Source organism: Corvus brachyrhynchos, unplaced genomic scaffold (genome assembly GCF_000691975.1).
Source record: "Corvus brachyrhynchos isolate BGI_N302 unplaced genomic scaffold, ASM69197v1 scaffold426, whole genome shotgun sequence".
NCBI lineage: Eukaryota > Metazoa > Chordata > Aves > Passeriformes > Corvidae > Corvus > Corvus brachyrhynchos.
Window position 1 is genome coordinate 198117 of NW_008238653.1, and position 16155 is coordinate 214271.

Below are 16155 nucleotides of genomic sequence, written 5' to 3' on the forward strand. Positions count from 1 at the left end.
CATTCCCAGCTGTCCCATGCTGGCTCCAGAGCAGAGGGGCTCCAGCCCTGGGGCAGCTCCGGGGCCTCCTCTGGACTCTGTCCAGCAGCTCCAGGTCCTGGTGCTGTTGGCCCCGGGGCTGGGGCAGCTCTCAAGTACCAAACCCTGCAACCCAAATCCCAAGAACAGAGCCCAGAGAAGCGTTACAGGAGGAATCCAGAGGATGTGAACCTGTATCTCTCATCCCTGCTGGAATTTAGGGCTGTTCCCCACAGTGTAACTTGGGGCTCAGAGCTGTGAGCTCTGTCCCACCCTGCTGAGAGCCTGACTGGCCAGACACAGACACAGAGCTGAGCCTGGGCATGGCACTGCCAGAGGGACAGAGCACAAACCACCCCTGATCCCTGCAAACTGCAGGGAGCACTTCCATCTAGTGGCCAGCACAGGCCAGGGAATGTGGGAAAGGGATTTATGTCTGTGCAACTTGAGGACAACGATCCACCAGGTAATTAAATGCATTTAAGATGAAGAAATGAAGAAGTATTTTTTGCTGTTAGCTGAAGGTGGCAGCTGTGAAATTGCTTTTTTTGGACCTCGCCCTTCATCCAGGCAGAATGAACTCTAACACAGCCAAGCCTCACTGAGGAGCTCTCCTTGCGACTGCTCCCACACACAAGGATTGCACCAGCATTCCCAACAGAATTCCTGGACAGCCAGGAACTCAGAATCAGGGAATCACTGAGGCTGGAAAAGCCCTCCAAGATGACAGAGTGCAGCCATTCCCCAGCACTGCCCCATGTCCCCAGGTGCCACATCCACGGGGCTTTGAAATCCCTCCAGGGATGGGGACTCCACCACGGCCCTGGGCAGGAGGAATATTCCCAATAGCCAACCTAAAGCTCCCCATGGACATTATCCATAATTCAGCAAGTGTTCCTCAGAGCGGGCTGGGAACAGCTGAGTCTGGGGAACACTTCCAGAACTTCTCATGGAATTAATTACAGGACTACTCCCTCTCAAAAACTGTAACAGAACGTTACCATCATCCATTGAGGTAGGACTGGGATACACATGGTGGGTAGCCTTGGATTTCTCTTCAGTGACTGTTCCCTGTGGGAAACAGGGAAGAAGAGGAGAAACCAAATGAGAAACCCTCAACACATCACCCCAAACCTCGCAGCTGCTTCTTTTTACCCACATCCCACAAACCCCAGGAATATTCAAGGCCACCTTTAATGAATAAAACCAGCTCCAAGAAGTGCCAGGAAAAGGCAATTACTTTAAGGCTGCTGCCAAATTACTCTGTCATCTTTTGCTCTGTTCATCCCAAACCCTTTGTTGCCCTTGTTCCCTCTGCCCCAACCCTCACGATAAATGGAACCAGTTCACACAAAAATAGGTTGTAAGAAAGTACCTGGGACTTTCTACATTTTGGTCCAAACCAATTTGTAAATATGACAATTTACAGCAGAAAAAGTCTAGAGAACCTCAACTAGCTCCACCCTCCTGTCAGGAAGTTGTGGAGAGGTCCATAAAGCAATTTCTCTTCCTATGGGAACAAGCCATAACAACATTCCTACTCAACCTACACCAATCTGGAAAAAAAATCTACTACAGGCTCAGATATCTGTGAAATAAATCCCTAACACTGCCAATCCAGCAAGTGTCCTTCCCTCCTGCAGAGGCCCAGAAGATTCCCCCACATGCTGCTGACAGCCCCAGCCTCCACATGGGAAGAGTCATTCCCAAAGATCAGAATCTCCCAGTCTGCAGGGATGTTGTGTTTTGCAACAGTTTGGTAGGAAAATGGTGTTCAAAACCTCCATCCCATAAACACGTGGAGATTTATTTCAGAGCACAACAAGCTGCAAATCCCATCCCTGGATGGCAGCAGCAAAAGGAGGAATTAGAGCAGCACTGTGGGAGCGGGATGAGGAGATACTCTGGGATCAGGGGCTGAAGGGCAAGAGTTCCCACTCCAAGAGTTCCCAGAACTCAGAGAAGGGCCAGGAGCAGCTCTGAGCAGCAGCAAAGGAGGGAGCTGGAGAATAAGAATTTAGAGAAAGAGCCCTGGCACGAATGAAGAACCTGCCCAGTGTTTGAGGAAAAAGGACGGAAATTCTCCCTTAGCTCCCCATGAGCTGAAGATGCTCCTGTAGATCTGAGCTTTGTGAACCACATAATTAAGGTTCATTTATTTCCTGTGGAGCTTTAAAACACAAGAGATGAAGAGAAGCTGGAGCAGGGAGGACTTGGGATACCAGGGAGCTACAGGCGCTGGGCTGGGGTCGTGGGGAGATGACAGCAAGGGGTTAAAAAGTGAAAACCAAGAGAGTGAGGAAGCAAAGTTAGTGACAAGATGAGAATTCAGAGGCAGAGCAAAGGAGAGCCCAAAAAGAGAATTAGGGACAACTTCTGTTTTCATCTCTTCACATCCTTGTAGAGACAAAGCTGCTTTAGAAATCCCTTCAATCACTCATGGATACAGCGTGGAGCTCACTACAGACTTCCTCTAGGAAAGGAAAATTGACTCATTCACTCTAATTTAAGCAATAACACCCGTCCTGAATCAGCCAAATAACTAAGAGCAACTTGTGAAAATCTGCCCCACTGAGGCTGAGACAATGGTTCATAATCACAACACAGGAAATACATTAAATCTGGGAAAGAAACTCTTTGGCTACAGCTGTGAATTGTCCTGACACAAAAGCCATCAAACCACCCAGGGGTCACGTTCCAGGGTATCTCTCTCCAGACAAGGGAGAAGATTGTTTATGTTTGTAAGAGATGAAGCCATTAATCTCGCTCAGGCCATCCTTTAGCACCTGGAATTCCAAGGTGTTGGAATGTCTGGGGCTGCCTGGGCTCTGCTCAGCACCAGCAGTGAGAGAGTGAAATAAAGCAAAAACCAACAATCACTTACAGAGTGAAGCTTCCTTCTGCTGTCCCACACATCTGGAACAGCTGCCTCACTCCCTGCTTGAGTCCCAGGTTTGGACAAACCTGTACTGAGCAATAAATCAGCCAGGCCTGCCCCCAGCTCAGCCAGAGCCACCTGGCAGCAGCAGGTCCAGGTTTGCTTTTGGAGCACAGCCAGGATTCAGCATCCATGGGAGGATAAAAACCACTCCACAAGAGAGCTGCTGCTGCAGCCCCGTGTCCTCAGACCCACACAGGGTAACCCAGGGGTTCTCCCTCAGAGCTGACCAACACTGGGTACAGCTGTGCTGTGTGACACTCACCTGGTGACGTTTGACAATGTCCTTCAGCTTGTTGGCCAGCTTCAGCTCCATGTCAGGAATGAGGTAGATGGTTGGTCTGCTCAGACAGTTGTTCTGTGAGAGAACAGCAAGTTAAACAAGGAATTAGGAGGTGATCCGTGGCAAAAATCACAATATTCCTATTAAAACCCCCAGTGCTGGAACTCCAAAGGAACCCAGAGCAGGGGACAGCACAGATCAGTGATCCCAGCTCCAGGAGCCCTGGGCAGGGACATTCCCTCCACACACCTCCCCAGCAAAGCCCTGCCCAGGTTTTATTATGCACTGAAACCCCTGCACACTGGCAAAGTCTTTCTGTAATAAGAATATTGTTGCTTTTTGCTGTTCTTCTTTCTGTTGCCACTCCTAACAACACCTGAAAGTTATGTTTTGACTCTATTATACACTGAACTTGGCTTTAGAGTCTGAAAAAATCATACATTATTCCCATGCAGCAGTGAAAAAAACTGAACTTCAAATTAGACTCCACAGAGCTGCTTAATGGGTATAGATAATAATGTGTTTGATAAAGTGAGACTAAAATGTACCTTAACCTGAAAAAAGGCCAGTGTAGATCAAACTGAAGGTCAGCCCTGGAATGGGTGTGCACAGGACCACTTACTCAGTCCCAAGGGTGCCACTTCCACAGGGACATGGGGACACATGGGATGTTTTCTCCTACCTTACAACAGGTTTTCCTCACCCTCTGCATATCCACAGAGGGTCAGTGGAAATACTCTGCATTTTTCAAGTGAAAACGTGGAATTGTGACTAAACTGGGTGGGAGAGGGAAGGGAGAGCCCCATATTCCTGCAAAGGGCAGGATGAAGCCCTTCCCTGAGTCCCCAGGGGGTGGGGAGGATCCCTGGCCCGAGCAGTGCTGCTGGGGGAGCTCCTTGCCTGCACCAGTGTTTTCTCAATGTTCATGAACATCTCCACGTTCCGATCCATCCGGGAGGGATTCTGCAGGTCAAACCTCCTCCTGTTGAGGGAAATGATTCAGAAATATTAACTCCCCAAGTCCCCCCCCTGCCAGCAGTCCAGAACCTTCCCCGTTCCACACAAACACTGGATCATGGCAGCGGCGTAAGGACACTTGGAGCACAGGCACAACTATTCCTGCTGCAATTGGCACCCTCAAGCCAAGAAAACCACAATGAACCAAATCAACAAATGCAGCTGACTTGTGATATGTTCAGGGAGAAAAAGGAAGGTTGACAGCAGCAACAATTTTTCCTGCTGCACGTGGCCCCCTAAAGCCAAGAAAACCACAATGAACCAAATCAACAAATGCAGCTGACTTGTGATATGTTCAGGGAGAAAAAGGAAGGTTGACAGTGCCCACCAAACCCTGCAGCAGGGTCGTGCATTCCACCACAGTCACAGGGGGTAATTAAACACACAACCACGATGGATTTCAACAGCCAGATGAGAAAATTCATGAAAGAGCTCTCACGGTTCTCTTACTTCTAGCTGCACCCGTCCTCCAGTCCTGGGAATCCAGGAAAACCAGCAATTCCTCTGCCTGGTGTGAGAACAAACCACCCCCCCCAGAACACAGGCAGCGAATAATCCTGGTCAGCATTTTATCACTGCCTTTACTGGACCCTGGTGCTTTGAAGTTCGGTATTTCATGGGCAAATCACCACAACTATTGCAATACCAACGGAGATTTGTCCATCAGAAATGGGGGAAGGACATAAAACCTGAGAATTCCTCCTGGGAAGCAGCACGAGAGCCCCCAGATCCCCTCTGCTGTACCCACCTGACCCCTGCACACGTTTGGAACTCAAGGATGGGCCAACCCAAACAAGGGATTTGAGTGGTGACCCCCAGAACCTGAGCAGGGACAACCCCAGCCCCAAAGCAGCCCCTCACCACGTCCAGCACCAGCACTTCCACAGCACCACCAGGGAGTGCCGGGGAGGGGACTGAGCCCTCCCGACCCAGCCTCTCCCAAAGCCCCAGGAGGTGCTCAACCCTCAGGCTGTGCCTCTCAGATGTAGAACGTGACCTGCACCTCCCCGGTTTGGGGACACGCTGCTGCTGGAGTCTGGAAAGGCTCCCTGGGGTGTGAGGTGGTGGCAGGGTGTGAAATCCAAAGTCCTGCACACCCAGTGCAGTGGGAAAGCCTCCCCACGAGGGACTGATGGGCTGCAACCACCGCCCAGCTCAAACCAGTTATTCCACAGCCAAGGACAGTTTCCTATAAACACAGCCCTTTTTCCAGCAACAAACCCCCTTTCCCAGTCCATAAATGTTCAGAGAAGGTAAAGGAAAGCAAAGAGTAGCCCCAAGACTTTTAGCCCCAAGCCCTGTGACCACACCAGCATGTGACCCCACTAAATCAAACGTGACACCCCAGCTGGCAGCACCACGTTCTTCTCCATGGGAGGCTCCTGGGATTTTCAGGAGGGAGGTGCCCAGGCAGGTGGTTCTGTGGGAACACTCTGAGGTGCTGGGCAGCTCTACAAACATCCTCTGTCAGGGGGGATGGTTTCTGTCCTAAAGGACATTAGGGACTCTGCCCTTCAAACTGAGGACATGGCAAACAAATCAAACGTAAGATCCTGGCATGTTTACTGGAATCAGCCTTTTTAAGAGGAATTTATGACTCTGCTGGGTGCTTTGAAAAGTTCACCCTGACCTGCAGAAGCAGGACCAGACATCAAGGCTGTCAGGCCCCTGTTAATAAAGTATTTTACACCTATAAAACAGAGGATTTTAGAGTCAAGATCAAGCCCCTTCTCCAGTACTCAGCCATGGTTTGTATCTGAAACACCCAGAATGGCTCAGTGGGAGATAAATGCCAAATAAGCACCTACAGAACTCTTGGTACCTGTGAGACAAAGACACTCAGGGCATGACCAAAATTTTTACATGTTTTGCTCAAAACCTGCACTGTGCATCCATGGAATGGTGCATGACCCCAGATCCCTGCCTGCTTCAGAAACCCAGAGAAGGACATCGATACATTAATCATCAGCACTTTTTTAGCTGCCCATTTGGATAAAATGGCACTAATTCTTCCTGTCCTCAGCTTAAGAGACTCCCTGTGCCACGTTGGCTTGGGCTGCAGTGAGGGACAGGTATGTCCAGCTCTCAGACATACCTATTGTGGCGAGGAAAGGGACTTCTCCTATAAGACAGATCAGTCACAAACAGGTTAAGCAGGAGCGACAATGCAGACCATTCAAAAATCAAATCAATCACAGTTCAGGCAAACACCACGGATTATTTGGTTGAGTCAGTGAGGACACATTCCAGGCTCTAGGGGTGATCCTCAGAGTTAAGTTCCAGGATTACTGCCCGCTACGGCCCACATGCACAGACACCAGGCACTACCACGCTAACCCTGAGGCAGCAGCAAGGGAGGGACAGGGGAGGAGGCAGCCCCAGAGCTCAGCTGGGCTGGGCAACTGACTGGAAACGAGATTTGCTTGGTAAAAACGTGGGGCATTGAAATATTCAAATATTCCTCAAGTTGGAACCATTTCATTCCTGTATCTTAAGGCCAAGAGGTAGCAAGACACTCCTGATAAACCACACTGCAAACAGGTGCCTGTCCCAGGTGTTGGCAAGACCGGAGTAGGAAAACCCCTGAGAGCAGCTTATTCCTGATATATCCACCCCAGATAGAGCAGATATAAGCATAAATAATTCCTAAAAACAACCATCCATTCTCAAACAACTTTATTCTGCCTTTTAAATGGCTCTTGTGTGTAAAAACGACAGTCAATTCCAGGAATGCAGTTACAGATTGGAAACATCACATCCAAACTATTTAAGTTTGTGGACAGGAACAATCTCTGCTTATTTTTATTGTTTACCTTTATTGACTTTTCATCCTCATTTTTTTGCCCAATGCTCTCAAAAATCCTAATTTCAAGGCCAGCTTGGACAGGGCTCAGAGCAGCCTGGGACAGTGGAAGGTGTTCCTGCCATGGCAGGGGTGGCACTGGATGGGCTTTAGGGGCCCTTCCAGCCCAAACCATTCCAGGATTTTATGATCCTATGCTGCTGTTCACTTGGGAAGAGGATTATAACTTAACAACACCCAGGTTAAACCACTCCTGGGATGTCACAGGGATATTTTTCATACCAGTGTCAACAGCTACAGGGGCAGTTTCTAAGTGCTTACACTCCCCATTTTTGGAGCAATGGAAATCTGAGCATTTATTAGAATCTGCAGCATATCCCAATTGTAACTAAACCAAATAATCAATACAGAAACAAAGATTTACATCTCACAGAAGTGAGACTCCGATCCTGGTTCATTTTCTCAGTCAGACAGCAAGGAAATAAAAAAAGAGCCTCACACTTGTAATTAACTCCAAGTACAGACCCAAAACCTTAAACTTGGCCAATTTCTCTTTAAATTTAGAAGTGTGGGGGTGTGTCTTTAAAAAGCTACCATCAGCAAAACAGGAAAAAATTCCCTCTTCCCATCTCCACTGCCTTGCCTGCCCGATTCTCCAGGAAGGATTAAACTTTAGGTAGTTTGCATAAGCAATTCATGTGCTTGGTTTCATGCAAAAGGTGTATAAACCACAAATAAAAACTTACCAGCCCTGTTCATTCTTATATTTGTAAGCAGCACCAAGAATGTGACATAATGTACCTCCAGCTTTGAAATCCATGAAGCACTTTGCCTGGAACCCAAGAGAACAAGGAAAAACAGTAACACTGACTTTTATGCAATTATTTTAAACAAATATGTACTTGTTAGCTGAGTTTTAGACATAGAACATATCAAATGAAAAGTTAATTTTCAGATGAAGCACTTTGGGAGTTTGAGGTTCTCCTTTCAGAATGTTTCCTGAAGATTAAATGCATTTGGATTAAGCAGAATTCTTTGTATTTGCAAGGACTTGATGTATCTGAAAGCTCCAAGTCTTTCCTCGAAAATAATTCCTTGTAGAGCTGTAAAAATACAAAGTACTCTTTGAACACCCATTTCATAGTAAATTAAACCTCAAATCATAGCTGTCAGGGAAGCAGCTCTTCTGTATGAGAACATCAAACCAGATCATCAGAAATGAGCACCTGAAGCAGAGTTCAGATATTCCGTATTCACATCCCTCCCCCACGGAAAGCTGTTTGTCAGGAGCTGTAGATCTGCCCTAGAGCACCAAATCCACCTCATTTCAATCCAGCTCATTTCTTCCTTCTTAGTTTCACCAGAGTACACGTGAGTCACCCGTTCCCAAAGCAAGAATTCCACAACTGCACTTCAAACAGGAGCACGAGGAGGCTGGAGGCTCCAGGAGTCCCACCAAGTCCCTCCTCTGAAAGATTATTGAGAAAACCCCTGTTTCCTGCACAGAAAGCTCATTTTTTTCTGACACATTTTAGTTTGGGATTTTATTTGCAGCTTTCCTGACCTCTCTGGTCAGGAAGGTTGTGCTTGGGAGAAGCCGGCTGCTGTCAAAATTATCCTGGAAATGGAGACAGGCAGGTGGGCCAGCTGAAGGCAGGACCAGGGAGAGGCGACAGCAGGACCTGCTTTGATCATGGATTATTTTGTATTTCTCAGTAAATATAAAACACTTGCACAAGGCACAAAGCAGAGCGTGGGGAGCTGCTCAGTGGCCAGGCTCTGGTTACCAGGGGCCTTCTGCTGGGAGCAGAGCAGAGACCCCCAGGCAGCAGCACTCCTGAAGATGTGCTGAGGAGGTGTCTCCTGCTGGAAGTAACCGAGATCCAAGTGCTGTAAGTTAAGCTGAGCAAATTTGACCAGATTAGACCTTTGAAGCAGTGAGAACAAACACAGGAACAACATCTTTATGATGCCACTGCAGCGTTTATTGCCCATTTTTAAGATAACACAAATTGATTTAAGGCTCGGGAGCACTCCAATGGTTTATGCACTTGTGGAATGTGGGCAGGTTTATGGTTTGTGCTGCCACATCCAAATAAAGCCCTGCAAAGCTCCCTCTGTCCCTAAAGCTTCCCACTATCACCAAGGTATCAGGAGAAGTGGTGAGATCTCAATGGCACCTTGGGGTGCTGCTGGGTGCACTCCAAAGCACCAAGAGATTCTTAAAATCCCAAAACTGTTGGGGTTGGAGGGACCTTAAAGCCCATCCAGTGCCACCCTGCCATGGCAGGGACACCTCCCACTGTCCCAGGCTGCTCCAGCCCCAATGTCCAGCCTGGCCTTGGGCACTGCCAGGGATCCAGGGGCAGCCCCAGCTGCTCTGGGCACCCTGTGCCAGGGCCTGACCACCCTCACAGGGAAGGACTCCTTCCAGAATTCATCTGGGAATTGTTCCAGTATTCACCCTGTGAGTTTGAAAATACCTTCCAGTGAAGGAGTGTGCACATCCCACCCCTCATGGAGAGGTTACAGGGGCAAAACACCTGGGAAAACCCAGCACAGAACAAAGAAAGGACCTGTCCTGTCACATGGACCCACAGCCACAGGAATTCCTCTAACAGCTGTCAGGCCAACTTCAGTTTCAATTGGCTTCAGCATTGGAACTGGCTGCAAATGATTCCAGCTGCGTGCACCCACCTATCCAGAACCCCAAAGGCGTGACCCCAATGCCAGGACACATCCTGGGGCACAGATGAGCACACCCCTCCCTGCTGATGCCACACTTACACACAGGTTTAGGACAGTTGTCCTGGCCCACAGACCTCCCTCAATCATCCAGCTGGGCCTTGGCACCTGGCTGCCATCCCTGCCCTCCTCCCAGATCCCTCTGTCCTTCCCTGTCCTGCATCCCCTGCCCTCCACCAGCTCTTTGGACCTCACACTCCCTGGGACAAGATCCTTTGGGTGGTGGGCAGGGTTCCAGGCTGGAATTTGAAAGCACAAGGTTGTTTCTGGCTACCTGTATCCTGAGGGACTGGAGAACCATCCCAGACCAACCAGGTAACCGAGTGCTGCTGCAGAATGTGGCAAAGTCATTTCTCAGCCTTGGCAGCTTTACAAGTTTGGAGTTTAATCAACCAAAACGCCCAGTGGGAGCTTGTTTGCCTCAGAAAGTGCATTTTATTCACTCAGTTTAGTCTGCACCAGTCTAGATTTTACTTAAAACTGATGAATTACGTTGAATTTTAGTAGAAACTAAAATATTCCCACAGCATTCCAGAAATAATTTCAAATATACGAGAATAAGCTGCATTACATTGAAAATCTGCATTGAGGAGAAGTGTGCTGTTCCAGAGGGTGCATCAGGAAGAGCCTGGGCTGGAGCAGGGATGCCCTGGACACATTCCAGCAGCACCTACACTGGAGCAAGAGCAGGACACGGAGCTGTGAGAGCAGAGCGAGAACCCCAATACTCACAGGAAGCTTTGTGAAGGCAGGATTGGTGACATGTTTTCCAAAGGCATCTTCCTGGAATTGCAGCAGCTGCACCACCAGCCCAGCCAGTGTTTTATTGGTAGGAGCATCTGCTTGAACGTACTGCAAGACACAAAGCACACATTCATTGAGGAGAGGGAAGCTCGGAGTGAAGGCTGACTGGTGACACCCCAGCTCCCTCCAGCACTTGGAGAGCAGAGCTTTAGCATTTTGGGATCCCTGTGTGGCTGGGGAGGCGTGGAGCAGGGGTTTGCACAGGAGAAGCACCAAGCACAAACGTTTTCCAAGCCTTAGGCTAAAAATCCAGCACTCACCCAAGGCTCGTGCCCAGCTCCTCAGGGTTACAGACACAGATTAACCGCTGCAAGCTGATCTCAGCTCCTAATAAAGGAACAGGCTCGTGCTGCCCACACACACAGAGCTTTCTGCAGTAACTTCACAGCCTCCTGCTGTAATCAACTCCTAATTAATCCTCAGAGCACCCCTTGGTATAAATAGGATGTTCTGCACAGAGGGAAAAGCTGAGCCACACAGCTGCGCTTGCGATGTTTTGGGACAATCTGAGCAGCTCCCAAGGTTCTGCTTTGAATAAAATGTGAATGTAAAATCACAGCATGGAATATTAAACCCCTCCCATGGTGCTGAGTTTTTCTCACTCCTAAATATCCAGTACTCACTCACTGAATGTCACCTCTTCGCTGTGCCAGAAGACTTCCAAGAGAAGAACAAACACCACTTTTCCAGGTAGAACATGGAGCAATTTGAGCTACCCCAGTCCCTCTGCTCAGTAACTCTCAGCCTTTGCTCTTTGCTCAAACCAGATTCTTCTAAAGCCCCTTAAAAAAACCCGATTTTGAGACCCAGAACCCTCGAAGTTTTAAAGCTGTGGTGCCAAATGCCAGTCAAACCTAACTGAGCTTTGCAAAGCACCAGCTCCAAAGCCAAAGACACCATAAAGACATTGTGTGAATGGAAACAATTATAATTTCAGTGCCTGACCACCCCGAGATGTGAGTTCCCCCAGCACTTTCTCAGGAGCAGACACATATCTGAGAAATTAAATGTTCCCAACTCAAAGGACACAAATTCCTGTGAGGCTCCCGAGTGTCCTGTCCTGTGTATAAATCCCAACCTAGAAACACGAGCCTGGAAAGAACTGAAGGCTACAATTTCAAAGCTGCATTTTAATTTGACCTCTTCCCTCCCCCAGGAATTAATGTTTTAATTACATCAGAATCACAGAATATCCTGAGTTGGAAGGGATCCACAAAGATCACTGAGTCGGACTCCTGGCTCTGCACAGGACTTTGGACAAGGGGCTGGAGTGACCGGACAAGGGGGAACAGCTTCCCAGTGCCAGAGGGCAGGGTTAGATGGGATATTGGGAAGGAATTGCTCCCTGGGAGGGTGGGCAGGCCCTGGCACAGGGTGCCCACAGCAGCTGCCCCTGGGCACCTGGCAGTGTCCAAGACCAGGCTGGACAGGGCTGGAAGCAACCTGGGACAGTGGGAGGTGTCCCTGCCCATGGCAGGGGGTAGCACTGGATGATCCTTAAGGTCCCTTGCAACCCAAATCAGTCTGGGATTTTATGAAACGCCTTCAAAAAAACAAATCCAGAAGAGGTGGCATCCTTGTACTGACTTACTCTTTTTTTTTTTTTTTTCAGATATTTTCCTTCGGAGAAAAAGGAAAATTACATGAGAATACACCTAGCAAAGCCTATTCTTAGATATGTGAACTTTTTCAGGCAATCATTCCTTTTCCTGCAGCTCCCATTTTTACCTCTTGCAGGAGGCACTGACAGCTAGAAGCTATAAAGGAAGACAACACCTTCTCATCTTCCTCTGCACATCCTGAACATCCTTTTAATTAGAAGCCCATTACCTTGCCTGAGGTTCCCCTGAACAATAAGGGAGAAAACCCTTCAAAAAGAAGCCCAAGACTCCCCTCCATCATTTCTGCCTCCTAAAGAGCAGCACAAACGGATCTTCAAGCACTAAAACACAGCAGACAATTTCCTGATCAATTCGCAGAGGGTTTGAGGGACCACAGAAGGATCAAGTCCCAACAGATCTCCAGGTTTTCCCCTTGTCTCCACAAAATGATCCTGCAGGAAATAAAGGTTTTTAAGCGGTGAATTCTGGAGGACAGAATGATGCCCTGTTCCATAAGAGGATTTTGCTCTCGTGCTAAAATGCCAAAGCCCCACTGACACAGCAAAGAGTTTTCCAACATTTCCACAATCATTAGAAGCACAAAACCACCCCCAATGTACTTGAGCAGAAAACGTGTGGTCAGAAACCAGTGTGAGCAGCAGCAGAGGGAATCATTCTGCAGCCAGACCTGCACTGCAGCTGCCCTGAAAGCCTTTGTCACCGACCGGGGACAGATCCACACCCGCCTTTGATGTGGGCACTGACCTCAAATAACCACATCGCGCTCTGTGGTGTGGCCCCGGTGCACACACCTTCCCCCAAAACAAAGCGCATTTCAGCTCAGATCACCACTTACGAGCGAAAAGAAAACCCACACTAAAACGCTTTGATTTGGGTTACAACCCTTGTTTCTTTTCAAAGGTGAGAACACAAAAGAGCCGCAGAAAGAGAACCCTCCCTGGATTAAATCCGAGCCAGTCACCGAGGAGACTCTTGCCAAGGCCAGCAGAGCCGGGCGGCGGCGAGCTCCGACCGCTCCCAGGGCAGCCCTGGCTGCGGGGACGGGCAGGGGGGCCCCAGCCAGCCCCGGCCCCCGCGCAGGGACATCCGCGGCAGCGAGCAAGGATCCCCCGCTCTGCCCGCAGCTCTGGCTCTGCAGACGCTCCCTGGGCACCGGTCCAACCCCCTGGAGCAGCAGCAGCTCCAGGGATGGGGACAGACCCCTCTGCACAGTGCAAGGGGGTCCCAGCTCTGCCCTGCCCCCAGAGCTCCGAGTGCTGAGTCCGTGTCTGGCCCGTGCCCCGAGCCCCTCTAACTCAACATTCCACTTGCTCGTTAAAAACCTCAATGCCCTCCTCCCTGCGTCCCAAAAATCAACTTCTCCGGCCTTCTGTCTCAGAGGGGCAGAGCTGTCAGAGCCACCAGAGCTCCCAGGGGTCACTGTATTGACCTGGATCTGAACAACTCACCGGGATGGGTCCTCGGGGAGCACAGCTGTAAGGCCAAAGTCAGGGGCTGCATCCTTCATCAGGCAGCTGCTAAAAACCCTCCCAAAATACTTTAGAAAGAGGTTTTATAGACAGGAAATAACTGCTTTGGGACACCCCATTTTAATATGAGGGATGTGGCTTACTGAGAAAGGAACTATCTAAACAATACACAATGTTAGAGATAAACAAGCATTAGTACAATAAACAGAGAATTGCCCAATTTATTTCTGAACTGTAAATTTCTAATTAACTATGGTGACATCAAGGTGTCCATTACAGTCTACCCAAATTACTTTGAACAAGGGCTGGAGGGACAGGACACAGGGAATGGCTTCCCACTGCCAGAGGGCAGGGATGGATGGGAGATTGGGAAGGAATTCCTGGGTATGAGGGTGGGCAGGCCCTGGCACAGGGTGCCCAGAGCAGCTGTGGCTGCCCCTGGATCCCTGGCAGTGCCCAAGGCCAGGCTGGACACTGGGGCTGGGAGCAGCCTGGGACAGTGGGAGGTGTCCCTGCCCGTGGCAGGGGGGGCACCGGATGGGCTTTAAGGGCCCTTCCCACCCAAACCATTCCAGGATCCTGTGACATTGTTCTATGAAAGGCTGTCAGATCCCCCAGGACTCCAAACCCACGGCATGAACCCATTCCCAGCTCCCAGGGAAGCAAGGCTGCAACATCCCTACTGCATCCCCACTGCCTGGGAAGGAGCTGGGCACCTCCTGCATTGATGCACAGAAACAGCACAAACTGACTTCCCGACCTCACACACACAAACAGGGGGCGGGAGGGAGCCTGGAATAAATAATTTCATTACAATATTAATAATTTCATTTTCTGTCATTATGTTTGGTGCCCATCAATAAGTTTTGCAAGGTCCAGTGTGAGTCTTCCACACTACTCTTTAAACCTCTTCCTTTCTTAATTGTACTCTGGAGACAGAGAATTCCCCAATATTTGTTGTACTCTGGAGACACGGAAAACTCTTCCATATTAAAGTCTTGTCTAATCGAGAGACAAAATGAGAAGCTCTGTAATTGCAGTTCTCTAAGTCTCCCTGCCCCTTGGGACCTCTGGATCCTTGATGGAGCTTGGTGCTGCTCTTGGATTCTCTCCAGCTGGCCCCCAGTGTCCCTGGAGCTCCCAGAGCTGGACACACCAACTGCTGCTGACAGCTTCGCCACCGAGATGTACAAACATCTATTTTTAAGAGTATAAACTGGACAAAAGCCAGTTAAAATCACCATGTACCTCTCTGGAAGGAGCCACACACCTACAGCAGGACGAAAGCAGGCACAAGATGAAGCAGACTCCATTTACAGCACATCCAAAAGGGAATCAACCCTTCCCTCTGGAGTGTTAAGGCTCCATCTTTAAATGCTGGTATCAGCTTTCTTATTTCCCCAAACCAAAATTATTTTCCATTTTTAAAAAGGATTTTCACAGCAACATTCCAAAATTCACTTGCCCTGTAAAGTCTCCTTAGCCCAACTCTAATTACCTTCCAGAGCCATCAGAAACGAACATCTCATTTTTATAACCAATTTGAATGGAGAGGTTTTTCCTTGGCTCCCATTCCTGCACCACACACAACCTGCCCAGCCAGTACAGAGAGAGCCAGCCCGGCTGGGGGGTTTGGAGTCACAGCAAACACCTTTCTGTGCTCAGCAGGGCACCCAGACCCTCCTCAGAACAGCGGTGCTGCTCCAGGGATCTGCTGGGATCCTGGGGTGCTCAGGCAGGACAGCGAGAGGGAAAACCACAGCTCCTCCAAAGCGTGGGACAGCACAGAACCACAACCGGAACAAGCCAAACTGCAGAAATATTCTGTTACATTTCCCTATCAACACAAAGGGCTCGAGCTGCCGCTTCAAACTGCGCCCCACACACCGATCCGAGCTGGAAGGACTGGAAAAACACACCCGAGCCCGAGCTGGTTTCACCCCACACCGATCCAGCAGCTCAGGTTCCCAGTTCAGATTCCCGTTCTCAGATTCTTTACCACACAAAGAACCCAACCAACAGCACGGGACAAGCTCATCCACGGGTGATGGACACCAGGCCTGCCGAGGACCGGCGGGATGGCCCCAGCATTGGGAAAATACGGAGATTAAGGCACCTTTGGGCTGCGCAGCACCCCCTGGGCACCGCTCCGATCCAACTAAAGCTCTTCCAGGATCGCTACAGCGCTGGAAAGCTACACCGGGTGATTCTTCACGGCTCAGGTATTGAAATGAAGTTACAAAACCAGCACACGGGAAAAACCACTTAAAGCGAAGCAAGCGAGCCGAGCGAAGTGCGCGAGGAGGAAGAGGAGCCCAAGGGCACCAGAGCGAGCAGCGACGCTGCCGCCGAGCGAACTCGGAGCAACACGCGGGGCTTTAACGCGGCCGGACGCGGTCCCCAAAAGCACCGAAGGGATTTTGAGGGATTTTTCCTCCCTTTTTCCAGCACTCCCA

At 49.5% G+C, this 16155-nt stretch overlaps 1 protein-coding gene across 1 annotated transcript in view; it reads right to left on the reverse strand.

Annotated features, from left to right (window-relative positions):
• SMARCC1 (SWI/SNF related, matrix associated, actin dependent regulator of chromatin subfamily c member 1) overlaps positions 1-10677 on the reverse strand; it is a 59611-nt gene extending 48934 nt beyond the window's left edge. The window contains exons 1-5 of the mRNA XM_017737673.1: positions 10537-10677; positions 7806-7891; positions 4140-4221; positions 3222-3314; positions 1020-1089 (exon numbers count right to left, since the gene is read on the reverse strand). Coding sequence (XP_017593162.1) covers positions 1020-1089; positions 3222-3314; positions 4140-4221; positions 7806-7879 — 319 coding nt within the window. The 5' untranslated portion in view covers positions 7880-7891; positions 10537-10677. The remainder of the gene's footprint in view (positions 1-1019; positions 1090-3221; positions 3315-4139; positions 4222-7805; positions 7892-10536) is intronic.
• Between the last annotated feature and the right edge of the window lie 5478 nt (positions 10678-16155).